The sequence below is a fragment of the Nicotiana attenuata genome, chromosome 6, assembly GCF_001879085.1.
Source record: "Nicotiana attenuata strain UT chromosome 6, NIATTr2, whole genome shotgun sequence".
NCBI classification, from domain to species: domain Eukaryota; kingdom Viridiplantae; phylum Streptophyta; class Magnoliopsida; order Solanales; family Solanaceae; genus Nicotiana; species Nicotiana attenuata.
This window is the reverse complement of record NC_031994.1, coordinates 30,384,384-30,398,424: the sequence shown is the minus strand read 5'-3', so window position 1 is coordinate 30,398,424 and position 14,041 is coordinate 30,384,384. Positions and strand designations below refer to the sequence as shown.

At 41.0% G+C, this 14,041-nt stretch overlaps 1 protein-coding gene across 1 annotated transcript; it reads left to right on the top strand.

Moving 5' to 3' along the window:
• LOC109227745 lies at positions 8,612-10,989 on the top strand. Its single transcript, XM_019392940.1, has 4 exons — positions 8,612-9,116; positions 9,222-9,602; positions 9,722-9,929; positions 10,020-10,989. Exons 1-4 carry the CDS (start codon positions 8,612-8,614, stop codon positions 10,987-10,989), a joined length of 2,064 nt encoding a protein of 687 aa, XP_019248485.1.

The window sequence follows — 14,041 nt, the reverse complement described above, 5'->3', positions numbered from 1 at the left end:
GGATTTCGTTCGTGTTGTCTTCAGCCTATTCTCGCACATTTCACCAATCTTAATTCGCCTCTGCAAAAGCGTGCATGGGCGCGACATCATGTTCTTTTGGGAAAGGGAAAAAAAAATAGTCTTCTGGGCCTATAATGGACATAGCTGTTGATCCTTTCTACCTCATCAGGAGGCTTCACTTCTTAGCCTGTTCGCGCCACTTAATTGCATATTTCTCGAAAACTTTTCTGAGGGTTTCTTCTCTTCAGATTAGCCAAGGAGTTCCTGTCGGGGTAATGTCTATATTGTACTGAAATTGGCCTAACAAAGTCTCTTCAGATGTCATCCCAAATTGCCAACGCGAGGCATCTTGATCCATGTACCATTCTGAAGCGATACCAACCAAGCTTTCTCCAAAATATGCCATCAACAGCTCTTCTTTGCCACGGTCCCCCGTAACTGATTGCAATACTTCTTTAGGTGAGCGATGGGGTCACCGTGTCCGTCATACTTCTCAAATTTGGTGTTTTGAACCCTGACGGCAAGTGTACATGAGGACATACATAGATCCGTGTATGAGACACTCTTTTGCCCGCTCAATCCTTGCAATGTTTTCAAGCTCTGTTCGAGGCTTCCTCATTCTCTTTGCCATTCAATCCTGCTCTGGGTCTTTGGGGTTTTGTCCGGCTGCCCTGGTGTTAGGCTTCGTATGGGGGTGGCTGAGAGTAATTATATGTGGATATTTGAGGAGGATCTGACGGAAATAGGTTTGGTATGTGAATGCTGAGGGATTCAAAGGCAGGCCTTGCAACGAAGGTTGTTGTTGTAGCAGGACATGGTGGAGCAGTGAAGATGTTAGGAGCTGCTCCGCTGGGAAAACACCTGGGGCGAACCTTCAGAAGTCATCCAACGAAAGAGCGGTCAGTCATGGTTAGGTTGCCCAAAAGGGGTAGGGAGGTGACTGATAGGGACCGTGGTAGCACCTCCAGCTCTTAGGGAATAACTCTGGGAATCCAGGAATATTGCTTGGGGGGTTCCTTTCCATTGTTCCAAGCATCCCACATTTCCATTCAGTCGCAGGCGCAAGATCCAATTTTCTTCAGCTGTAAAAGATTCAGAGGCCGGGACCCCGAGATGGGCTATCTTTCAGATATGGGACTGCGGGCAAAGTCATTTCTGTAGACATTTCCACACTTTCTTTCGATCTGGTAAAGTATTGATGCGATGCCAGCTTACCACAACCAACCACCGTTTCTAAAAGCTAGGCTGGAAATCAGCAACACACGGTTAGTTCGAGACAAGTAACAGATAGGTAATCGCACATTGGGGTGTTTCTGATTCTTTCCCTGATTTGACCTTTCTCTTGGAGTAGCCGGCTTATCTGTTGAGTGCGAGCCTCTAGTACCTTGAGAATCCTGGAAGTGAAGAATCCTGTAACAATTTTATTTCCTTCTCCATATCGGCGATTAATTCATAGCATTGTTCCCTCTCGGCCTGTAGCTCTTTCTCCCGACGGGCTGCCTTTCTTCAAGAGTGTTCATTTTTCTTTTCATGTTTGGCGATGGTTCCCTCATAGTTTTTTCTTCATTTGCTGTACAAACTGTGGCCCTTTCCTCGGTCTTCTTGGCCCATTGAGCCCGAAGTTTGCCATTGCTTCCCTCGGATTTTTCCAATTCTTCCTGACAATCTAGGACCTGTTTCTTCAATCCTCTTATCAATCTCTCGTCGGATAGACTTCTTTCTCGATTCCTTGCATCTAATTTCAGTTGTTGAATTTGGGCCTTGAGAGCTTCATTCTCTTGGCCAATTGCTTTTTATCACCTTCATCGGCTGCGTCGCAAGCTGTTTTCGAATCGAAGCTCCTGAACCTGTTTTTCCAATGCTCCAATTCGAGCTCTGTATCCTTTTCTTTAGCCAACCATCCCACTGCACCTAGCCTCGTTTGTTAATTGTTGCACATGTGTCCTTTTGGGGGTCTCTCGGGGATTTGAAACCTTTTACCGAACCAAACCAAGTATTTGGGATCTTACCTCACCTCTGGCCCGGTCCGTTACTATAGTTTTAGGCTCAAGGTACCTGCACTCATTCCATATCTTTCGGATTCGCCTTCAGGAATGCAGCTTTTGGGCCAACTCAATGACTTGCCCACTCAGGTCTTCATCGTTGTTGCACGTCGTCTGGAATCTTCCAAATTGTCGCAAAACTCGGTAAGAGCATAGGGCTGAAATGCTTCGAATACCCATTAAGAGAATATAAGGGACCTCTGCCGATGTATACACAGCTTCAGTAGAGGAAGCCATCTATAAGCCCATTCTACTTTATCTGCAGTGAGGATGCTTAAACATGACGACCATGCCTCAGTACCCTTCGGGAACTCAATACCTGTAACTCGGTCTCGAACTCTGCAGTAACACTTCAACCCGGTTAAGCCGTAGTTCATATATCCTGTGCGGTGACAAAGATGTTCCTGTATCCACAACTGCAAGAGCAAATTGCAACCTTGAAAGAATTTCTCCCCTTCTCGACATTTTGGTCAGAGCTTGGTATATTTTCTGCTACAATCAAAGGACCACTGTGCTAGTTAGTTTCTTCATTGGCACATTAGCATCCCTAACTAGGCCAAGGTCTATGTGACCATCTTTTTCTAGGACAAATTACCACTCCCAAAAAAGGCCACCATGAAGGCTAATCCCGTCGGGCTTCCCATTTATCTTTGTTTGCCAGCATGTGTTTAGTCCTGTATTGGGTTCCTCAAAACCTTTAGGGTTACCATACCGGTGATATAGGAAATGTAGTGTACAACACCTTCCGCCAGATGGGGGTCTTTGAATATCCCGACTGATGCTCAACAGATCTAAAAACCTGTGAAGAGTTACGGCCGTGGAGCCAAAGGGTATCTACCACGGAGGTTCCCGTTGATGAGACCTGCGTATCGGTGATCTCTTCTAATGTAGGTGTGAGTTCAAAATCTGAAAATCGAAATACATTACGGGTCGGGTCCCAAAATGGTATCAGTGCCTTAATGACATCCGTCCTTGGCCTGATTTCAATAAATCTACGAGACGCCCAGGCTTTGACCACAGTACTCTTTGCTTCCTTTCCAAGTCATGCCACCACATATGGAGTTTCAAAGGATCTCGCTCAGGACTGAGAAGGTTTCGATTGTTACTTTGAATTCATCCTGCACATTTATTTAGGGGGAATTTAATGATTTATTTTGAAAAACGGCTAGTTGTGCAAAAATTCTTTATTTAGAGAACAAGGACTTGGATTTGCAAATACGGCCTTTCAGCACTTCTGAGAGGGAAGATTTTAAGGCTGCTCCCGCAAACCATTTGAAAATGACTCAGGGTGGCTATTCTTGCAAAAACGGCCTTCGGCGTCCTTTTTGGGGACCATTCGGCTTATTTTTAAAACAAGAATGGCATCACCCAATTTATTTACAAAAATTAAAATTTTGGTATTTTTGGCTATTTTTGCAAAAGGGATGGTTGGACCGATGATGGTTGCCTACGTATCTCACATCCGGTGAGAATCAAACCGCGGCAGTTCGGTCAGATTTGCCCAAAATCAAAACTATTTTGCACCACAATTTCCTTTCTTATTATTTTTATTTTTTATTATTATTATTATTATTTTTTTTTCAAATTTTTTTTTTTTCATTTTTCAAAAATCCGGCAACATTTTCGTACTATTTAGGCATTTGGTTTTCTCACAACAAATGGTCACCTCACTTAGTCCTAACACTGCTTTCTTTTCATAATTCACTCATTTAGACAAGCCGGTCAACATGCAAAGCCGAGCAAAATAAATGCGCAAGTAGCACGTAAGATGCATCAGGATGGTCAATTCATTTCAGGTCACCTGTCCTAGACGGACCCAACCCCTGTGTTGAGTCCCCTAAGTCAAATGCACATGATGAAACAAGCGTCCTACTAGGATCCGGCATGAAGTTTTTGTTTTCTAGGTTTAACCCTAGGTTTATTGGTCTGAGACCTGGCTTACCCGAGCGACAACTCGAGCGAGGGGGAGGCAGCGTACCGGGGATACAGAAGCTCCGCCGGCTTTGCAACTTATCCAAACTTGTTTCTTTAAATTGGGAAAGACTTTAAACAGAAGAGAAGCTACACGAAGTGCACCCTTCTCCATGATGTAGAAGACTCAGGAGAGAGGAAGGGATTTCGCGACAGTTTATATATACAATTCAACAAAAATCCCAAGCGGTAAAACATTTAGCACATATAGCATGGAACATGTAGAAAAATCCAATAAAGCCAAATATAACAATTATACTAAGCTCGAATTCTTGAACCCTGAAGCCAGAGATTTCTGGGTCGATCCCCAGCAGAGTCGCCAGAGCTGTCACCACCTCCTTTTTACACACCTACCCCAAAGAATAAATGTATAAGGGAGTTTTTCCATTTAAAGTGACATTATTTCGAAATGGGATTATTTTAGTTTATTTTTCAGAGTCGCCACTCGGAAAGGATGGGCTTTTGGTGTCCTGAGTCACCAGTTTAATTTAAATCCCAATCGAGGAAAAATTTCGACTTCCCAATTTGGAGTCTGCGAACCAGAAATTCTGTGTGTAAGGAATTCTGTTGACCCGAGGGAAGGTGTTAGGCCCCCGGATCCCGTGGTTCTAGCACGGTCGCTTAAATTATCATAAATGGCTTAAAAATCTGGTTTTTATTACAAGTTTCAAACCTATAGTGCAATTTTATAAATTATTTACCGCTTTTATTTACTTTTTACGAAAGTGAACGCCGTTTAAGAGCGTGTTTTGGATCACGTCACTGAAATGCACCCGGATCCTCAACACCTCTTATTCAACGTTTTAGGATTTGGATTTGGGTCACATGAAGTGCACACCCGAGTTTAGGAAGGTAAATTATTTTTAAAAGCTGCCTAAAGCGGCTAGCGTCTTATTAACTTTGCGGGAAGCCATGAAAATTCGCTAAAATAGCATCTCCCGAATCTCTAAAAATATTTTAATAAAGCATTGTAATGAGGGCCCCGCAATTTAATATGTTTTGTGCGGCTAGGCTCGTCTCGTGTTTAATTTTTTTTAAGGCCAACCTAGAGCGACTAGGATCTATCTAGCTTCTTTTGTCTCTAAAAAAGGGTCTAATTTAATTTGCATTTATAAATTCGGGCCTCGAGTCCAAGTCCGGATTCAAACAAAGTAGACCCTCTTAAGTTTGAACCCGCTACCTAACGCGAAAACCTAAATTATATTGTAAATTAATTACCACTATTCCTAATGTGAATTAGGGCCAGGACTGTACGGTGATTGAGGAATTTGGTCCAGGACTGCAATGTGAAATTATCCAGTAACTGGACCTCAGCATAATCCAGCCGTGGAAATTTCATAGCCCATTAGGAACGTAATGTTATGCGGGCCCAGGGACAGAGTTTTAGTCTAATTTAGCATTAATTAGGGTAGCCAGGGTCCAGACTAACGCCGATAGTCTGCAATCATCTCTGATCGTTCATTAGACTTCAGTTCGTTTACTCAACATTCATGTTTTTTCTAGAGTAAATTCGTGACCAATGTATCGACACCATAAACATTTACACCTGTATTTGATGGCTTACAGAATGAGCAGCGGTTTTTGTAGGGTGTATCTCGAATGCATATATTGTGAAACATGCCATTTTGGAATTGACTCCAATATGATAACTGATTCAACTTAGCATGTTGTAGCTAACATTACGCTGATTATATTTAACAGTTTGAGTGCTAAAAGATTAACTACACAGGAACTATTAAGGCTAATAACAGACTATAAGTTCAAATCTAACACCCCTACACATAGAATTAATTCACGACATCTTAACAGTCTAACAAGCAGTCCTAGGCTATTCAATTTAATTACAAAGAAAAGTCCCAGGCAGTCCTTTTATTAACAACAGTGTTCATATGAATACAAGTCCAAAGAAATTAACCAACATTAGACGAAACATATATCGCTAATACCCTTCCAGCCATAGACATACAACAATCAACTGAACAATGTATCAGGAAGGTAAGCTCCATCTTATTCCACTTCCCTTCCAAAGGTTACATCAAGTGAATTAAGACATGTACCTGGATTTGAATGAGCAGAGGAAAAGGAGTAAGTCACGCAGTATTAGGCAACAACCAGCAGTAGATTCAGTAGCTTAAAGCAGATTTTGGATTCAAAAACAACAGCATATAACCCAGTATGGAATTAGCAGATAGAAATAACACCACCAATGGACTTGCAATTTTAGCCCAGAAGATGATTTCTAAGCTTTAGCAAGTAGTAACAAACCAGACACACTCTGTTCGACCCCCAAGCTTATGCGAGATGAAACTGGGACTCAAAAATTAATCTAATTCAGAACTTCCAGAAGTGGGTCTGGGGAAAATTAAAGGTGGAAAGTTTTGGAAAAATTTTCAGGGACCTCCAAAAACTTGCTAAACAAGCATTGTGTTGCCTTTTATAGGCAAAGCCTAGGGCTTACCTTCAGATTTTTTAGTTTTCTTTTTAGTCCCTTCTCATTTTAGCTTTTAGTCCCTTATTTTTAAACTTGTTACTCAAGTTACTGCACTAAGGTTACTAAATTCTAATTAGCACCCCATCTAGAATGTTCTAGGGGTTTCCAAATCAGTTATTGCACTATTCTTTTACTGAGAAATGCCTATACCACCCCTGTCCTCTACCCTAGCCTACTAACTTCTAGTCAGCCTTATTGACTACCCAACAGCCATAGTTATATTATTAAACTAGATACTAGCAGTTATAACCAAACAGAGTTTAAATTGAAACAATTCTAATTAATCGACATTGGAATTTACTCTAATAGACACTAATATCCTAGGGTCAAAACAAATGAATTAACAATTAACCAAACAATAAAACAAAGACAAAAGTAAAATTCATGTTAACACCAATCAATTGTGCATCGAAGTCTGACATACAAACTATGAATCAAGCCGAATCGAAATTAATCTAATAAAATTGAAGAGATGAACAGAAAAAATCAAATTTAACTAAACTAATCCAAATTAAAGAACTAAACAAAAAGATTTCTAAAGAACTGGGGAATACATGAACTTAAACTGAGTTAACCAACGGAAAAATCATAACGAAATCCTCAAAACAGAAATTAAACTAAACAACGCAAACCAGAATCAACCAACAAAATAATCGATAAGAAGGGACAACTCACTGATTTTGGTTTTCTAGCCGATTAATTTCTCGAAAATTGAATTTTTGTTAATGATACATGCTTATTTTGTTTAAAAATAAGACATATAACATTAATGAAATCACTCGAGTACCGAAACTCCCAAAATGTGTGAAACTTGAAAACCCTAGATCTAAAATTTGTAGGGTTTCTTTTGGATTTGAAGAATTCTAGCTGCGGATTTAGGAAAAAGGAGGGTGGTGGGTATATTGGTGTTAATTTGGTAGGTTCGTGAGGGCGGCGCCGCCGTTACCACGCGGAGGCGGCGCTAGGGCTTTCTTTTATTCGAAGGATAGAGGGGGATTGAGGCGAGGAACCAAGTTGGATTCGTGAGGATTGATGAGGGGAAAGCCAGGGTGAATTTTATTGGTGTCATTGGGTGATCGCCGCCGGTGGCGGAGGCTATTTCCGGCCGGCGGCAGGACGGGTGGGGACGGTGGTGACGAGCGGCGTTACGCCGGAAGTTAGCGGGGTATGAGAGTACGGGTGGTTTGGGGGGTAGGGGGGGTGTGTTTGGACACATATATACTAAATGGCCCAAGCTTCAGGACCGTTCGATCAATGAAACGACGTCGTTTCGTTACAACCAAACTGGACCGGGTGCTATGGGTTGGGTTTGGACGGGTTGGTGTTTATTTTATTTGGGCTCAGCCATTTGGCCCAATTCTTGGCAACCATTTCTTTGCTTTTCTTGTATTTTATTTACTTTCTTTTGTATTTTATTTTTGTATTTTTGTATTTCTGTATTTCTGTATTTATTTATTTTTTCTGATTTTATAAAATGCTAAAGCAAAAAAAAGACCTAATTAAACTATTTAAACTCCTAAAATTATTTAAAACTCTATTTAAAGATAAAATACAACAATTAACAATTGAAAGTGCAAAGAAACTATTTTTTTTTTTTTTGCAATTTTCTTTAAATTTTGTTCTAAAACTAATTAATACCAAAATTGTGAAATTAAATCCCTAAATGCAAATGCACATTTTTTGTATTTTCATATGAATAAAAATGCAACCAATTAACACGAAAATTCACAAAATCTGTAAAAATAATAAAGAAAATCAATTATTTGAAACTTTTGGAATTAATTTGCTTAGGGCAAAAATCACATGCTCACAACACCAGCTACAGGACTGTAACCATTGACATTTGGTAGCTTTTTTCCACAGAAATTTCAGCCTATCCTGGAGGAAAAGGAGAACGAAGAGACAACTAGCAAAGGGATTGAAATGCATGCACAACAAGCAAATCTGAGAGTGGAGGATTGCAGTTCTCGGCAGCAGCAACCTCAACTCAGCAAGCACCAAATGTTAAGGAGAAGGCAGCTGATGACAGATAGGAACAACCAAAGGAAAAGATTGTGAAGGAAAATAGAAGTTCACAAGAAAGCCTTTAACCTATATTCCCCCTTCTATGATAGATGGTACGTTTGTGGTACAAATAGAGGAGGAGGACACTAGGGCTCAGGAGGAATCACTAAAGAATGCCCTAATTGGGTATGTCCTTGGGGATAATCCGTATGAGAAGTCTATGGAAAATTATGTCACCAATGTATGGAATTTTGTAGCAAAGCCAAAAATTCTGTACCATGATGAAGGATACTACATTTTCCAGTTTCAAAGTATAAAGGATAGAGACCTAGTTCTTCATGCTGGGCCATACACCTACCATAACAAACCAATTATCCTACAACATTGGAAGATCGATTTCTGTTTTAACCCAGAGTGCTTAAGCATTATTCCTTTGTGGGTGAAATTTCTATGGCTTCCGTTAGGATACTGGTCTACTGAAGCATTGAGTAAGCTTGCTAGTGTAGTAGGAAAACCTCTACATACTGATAGGGTAAAAGCTGAAATGGAGAAGGCCTCTTATGCAAGAGTACTGGTGGAAACTGATGTATCACACCCACTCCCTGAGAGTTTTGAGATGCAAACACCAAAACGAGTGATAAAGCAACAGATTGCTTATGATTGGAGACCCTAATTTTGTTGTGATTGTATAAGATTTGGTCATGATACAATAGAGTGCTGGGCAAAGAGAAAGCAAGCAAATGAAGAGGAATTTAAGGAGCAACGAAGAAGAAGAAGGAACAAGAAAAAGAAGCAGATCACTCAACAATGGGTGCAGAAGATACATGTTTCTTCAACTTCAAATGAGGTAGAATCATCTGGAACTCAGAAAGAAGAGCAGGTGAGAATGCCCACAACAGAAGGAGTACAACCCACTACCAATCAAGCTCCTACAGAAGATCCAAACATGGCACTCAGCAAGATAGGAACAGGGCAAGGAAAACAGACTACCATTGTTAGAGGCAATACAGCTGCTGCAACTACCTATAGCAATAGGTTTGCAATCTTACAAAATCAACTCTCAGATCAGGAGCCAAGGGATGCTGGGCCAACCGGCTCTTCCCACCAATGAACATTTGTACTTGGAATATAAGAGGGCTTAACAAGCCCTTTAAACAGAAAGATCTAAGAACCTTTCTGAATAAGTACAAAATAGATGTAATTGGATGTGTAGAAACAAGAGCAAAGGAGAGAAAATCTGGGAGAATTATACAGAAGGTGGCTAGGGACTGGAATGTTTGCTGTAATTATAAAGACCACCCAAATGGTAGAATCTGGCTAATGTGGAGAAACAATGTAAACATCCAGATCATTGAGACTACAGATCAATATATACATTGTGAGGTGCAGAAGGATAGTTTCAAATCTCTGCTAACAGTGGTGTATGCCAGAAATGATGTAACTCTCAGGCATCAGCTATGGAATCAACTTGCACAAGCATGAACTAATGTACATGATGCTTGGTTATTAAGTGGGGATTTCAACAATGTGCTAACTTCAGAAGACAGAATAGGAGCACCAGTCACTCAAGCAGAGACACAAGGCTTCCAAAATTTAGTTGATGTGCTGCAATTGACTCCACTAAAGAGTGTTGGCTGGTTCTTTACATGGTGCAACCAACAGCAGGAAGATAAAAGGGTGTATAGCAAGATAGATTGGGCAATGGGCAACTATGTGTGGCTGCAACAATATAGCCATATAGAAGCTGAATTCATGGATCCAGGAGTGTCTGATCACTCCCCAATCCTTATACACATCAGTCAACATAAGAAAGGACTGCACCCTAAACCTTTCAAGCTTTACAAAAATGTCATGGAACATCCAGAGTTCAGAAATATAGTGCAAGAAGTATGGCAGCAAAGAACTCAAGAAGAACACATAAACAAAATTTGGAAGAAATTGAAGGCACTCAAAAATGGACTTAAGGACCTGAACAAATATATGGCCTCCTATCAGCAGATACTTGATCAGGCTAGACAGAAACTAGAGGTAGTACAGGGGGAACTCAAGAATTCTCTTCTAGATCAGAGCTTGTTCAATCAGGAAAAAGAAATCTTGGCAGAACTGGAAATATGGAGTCATCTAGAAGAACCGGTATTACAGCATAAGTCAAGGGCCACTTGGATTGAATGTGGAGACTCAAATACCAAATACTTCCATGCTCAATGGAAAATGAGGACAAGCAAAAATCACATTGCATCCATCTACAATGCAAGTGGTATTAAGCTAACCGATCCAGTCCAAATAGAAGAGGAGTTTATCTCTTTCTTCACAAATCTTATAGGAGAAGGTGGAGAAACTCATAGATGTCCAGATGCTGCCGTGGTTAAACAAGGGAGATGCCTGGACCAACAACAGAAGGAGGCACTAGCTAAAAATGTAACAAATGAGGAAATCCTAGCTGCTATAAAGATATGCCTCATGACAAAGCCCCAGGGGTAGATGGGATTCCAATTGAGTTCTTCACAAAACAATGGACTATAGGAGACCTCATTGTGGAGTCACAATCAGCCTTTATTGAAGGAAGAAGCATTGTAGACAACATTTCATTTACTCATGAGTTATTCAAAGGATATAACAGGAAAGGGATCTCCCCAAGGTGTGTTATAAAAGTTGACCTCAGGAAAGCATATGATACTTTAGATTGGAGTTTCCTTGAAAAAATGCTACTAAAGCTTGTTTTTCCTTATAAATTTGTCAATTGGATAATGGAATGCATCACCACAGTGACCTACTCCCTCAACATGAATGGAGGACTGACAAAACCATTTCAAGGAAGAAGAGGCATTCGACAAGGTGACCCTATGTCCCCTTATTTGTTTGTCATAGCCATGGAGTATCTGCATAGGGAACTTGCACAACTGGCAAAGAATAGAAACTTCAAATTCCATCCCAGATGTAAGAAACTGGGAGCAATGCACATTTGTTTTGCTGATGACCTACTGATGTTCTGTAAAGCTGACATTACATCTATCAGACTACTGCAACAGACATTTCTCAAGTTCTCAAGCTCATCTGGCCTCTAGGAAAATGCAAAAAAAAGTTCCATCTACCTAGCAGGTATCTCAGACAGCACAAAACAATACATTATGCAAGAATTGGGGCATACTGAAGGTACTATGCCATTTAGGTACCTAGGTGTACCGCTAGCATCCAAGAAGCTGTCTATTATTCAATGTTAGCCATTAGTAGAGAAGATTACACAGAAGATCAACTGTTGGATAGCAAAATTGCTTTCATATGCTGGTAGGCTCCAGTTAATTAAATCAGTCTTGTTTGGGGTACAATCATACTGGGCTCAAATCTTTCTGCTGCCTAAGAAGATATTGAAGATGATTGAAGCCATGTGTAGATTATCACCAATTATCACCAAGAAAGCACTAGTTGCTTGGGACAGAGTATGCTGGCCACAAGCTGCAGGTGGATTAAATGTAATTAACATGTACTACTGGAACAAAGCAGCAATTGCAAAACACCTGTGGGCAATTACAATGAAGAAGGACAACTTATGGATCCGATGGGTTCACACCTTCTACATAAGAAATAGGACAGTGGAGAGCAGTCCAATACCCAAGAATGCTGCTTGGGTGGTGATAACTAGGGATTTTGACGCATTTTATACTCCTTCTTGCTTATGCTTTGATTAGAAATTCATACAAAATAGTCCTAAAAGGCTCACAAATTGTGCTTGATTGCAGGTTTGATCATCAAAGTGACGAGATGTCAAAGATTAGCTCAAACGGAGTGAAACTTGCACAAGTGCCAAAGACAAGACAAGCTTAGGCTAAACAGGCCTAGTGCGGCCGCACACCATTTTGTGCGGTCCGCACTAGGAGATTCAGAGAGGCTCAATTCTAAGCTAAGAGGCAGTGCGGCCGCACTAGGTTTTGTGCGGTCCACACTGAGGGCGACGCGGCCACAGTCGATTTACTGCGGTCCGCAAAGCCAAGATTCAGAGAGGTTGCATTTTGAGAGTCTCAAGCCTCCACGGTCCGCAGTCCATTTTACGCGGACCGCACTAGGAGTCTCCGCGGCCGCAGTCCATTCTCTACAGTCCGCGGAGCCCAAGTTCAGAGAGTGAGATTTTTGAAGTCAAGAGCCTAGTGCGGACCGCAGTCCATTTTGTGCGGTCCGCACTAACCCCGCAGGGGCAATTTTGTCCAGATTTTTTAGCCTAGTATAAATAGATTCTTTTTCCATTTTTTAGGGTATCAGATATTGTAAGAGATCAGCTACGCTCATGGGTCGACTTTTCTTAGCCATTTTGGGCATTTTTACTTACTTTTCATTATTGAATCTTTGTATTTGGCTTAGCAATTAGTTAATATGTGTTTATCTTCTTCTATTTCTTGCTTTTCTTCTTTAATTATGAGTAGCTAGACCATAAGCTAGGGTTGTGGCTCAACCCTAGTGTGGGTAATTGATGGTTCTTGTAATTTAGGGTTAAATTGAGTATGGGTGTTTGTTATTTGAGCCAATTTCATGGTTAATTTCTGAATTAATGGTTGCAAACACTAGTTTGTGTTGAGTTGACTTGAGCTCCTCTTGAGAAAGGGAGCCTAAGTCTCCGAAATTGGTCCAACAATGAATTGGGGCGTGCTCAAGAGATTGATAGCCCCAATTAAAGGGTTAAACCTCGAGAGAGTAATACCCGAATTGAACCCTAGTTGCTTGAGCAAAATTGCATACCCAATTGGTCTTGAGAAAGCCAATTTAGGCAAAACCACTTGAACCACCGAGAGGTGTAGAGTGGGTAAATTCGTGCAACGGTTATAACATACTCCCCAAATGTGTCAAACGTGCCTTAGATTCAAGTACCCGTCAATTGACCACCTAGGCGGTAGTCACTACCCTAGTACCTTTTAAACTTATTTGAACAACTCGTAGCATTATAGCTCTTAGCTCAATTTGCAATTTGTAGTTTGATAAAAGTAGAACTATAAAAAAAACCCCAAAAATGTTGAGAAGTGTAATTAAGTACACAAACGCAATCCTACACTAGATAGATACTCGATTCCAATTCTAGCTCTCTGTGGATATCGATCCCGACCCAAAATAGGGTAAAAGCTATTGCGACCCTCTCTTGCTACCTTTTAGTAGTACGGAGTTGGCAGCGATCACTTTTTTGCGCCGTTGCCGGGGAGCTAACGGCTTTGGTTATCTATTTAGTTAGATTTGTGTTTTGTTCTTCTTTCCTTCTTGTTACTAATTTGTGTGTGTGAATACTTCAGGTACCAAAATGGCTTTAAATGCTAATGACCCTCTTGGAAATGTGAATGCTGAGGAGGAGGTAGATGACATTGGAGAAGACAAGGTGCCTCTTGTACCTCAAGGACAACGGAGAGGCCGCCAGGCCAATGCAAATGAAAGTATTCCAGACCCTCCTCCGCCACCTCTAAGAGTGGCTCCCAGAGTTCTTCCCAACCAAGGCTATGCAAGTGCTATTGTTCTGCCCCGGATTCGGGGGGGGGGGGCAATTTTCAAACAACTAACG

What these genes read in the sequence shown, in the direction of transcription:
- LOC109227745 (XM_019392940.1), top strand. Translation starts at nt 8,612, where the DNA reads ATGATAGATGGTACGTTTGTGGTACAAATAGAGGAGGAGGACACTAGG. An exon ending in ATCACACCCACTCCCTGAGA is followed by an intron (nt 9,117 to 9,221) that starts GTTTTGAGATGC and finishes ATGATACAATAG; the next exon opens with AGTGCTGGGCAAAGAGAAAG. An exon ending in AAATCTCTGCTAACAGTGGT is followed by an intron (nt 9,930 to 10,019) that starts GTATGCCAGAAA and finishes TTGGTTATTAAG; the next exon opens with TGGGGATTTCAACAATGTGC.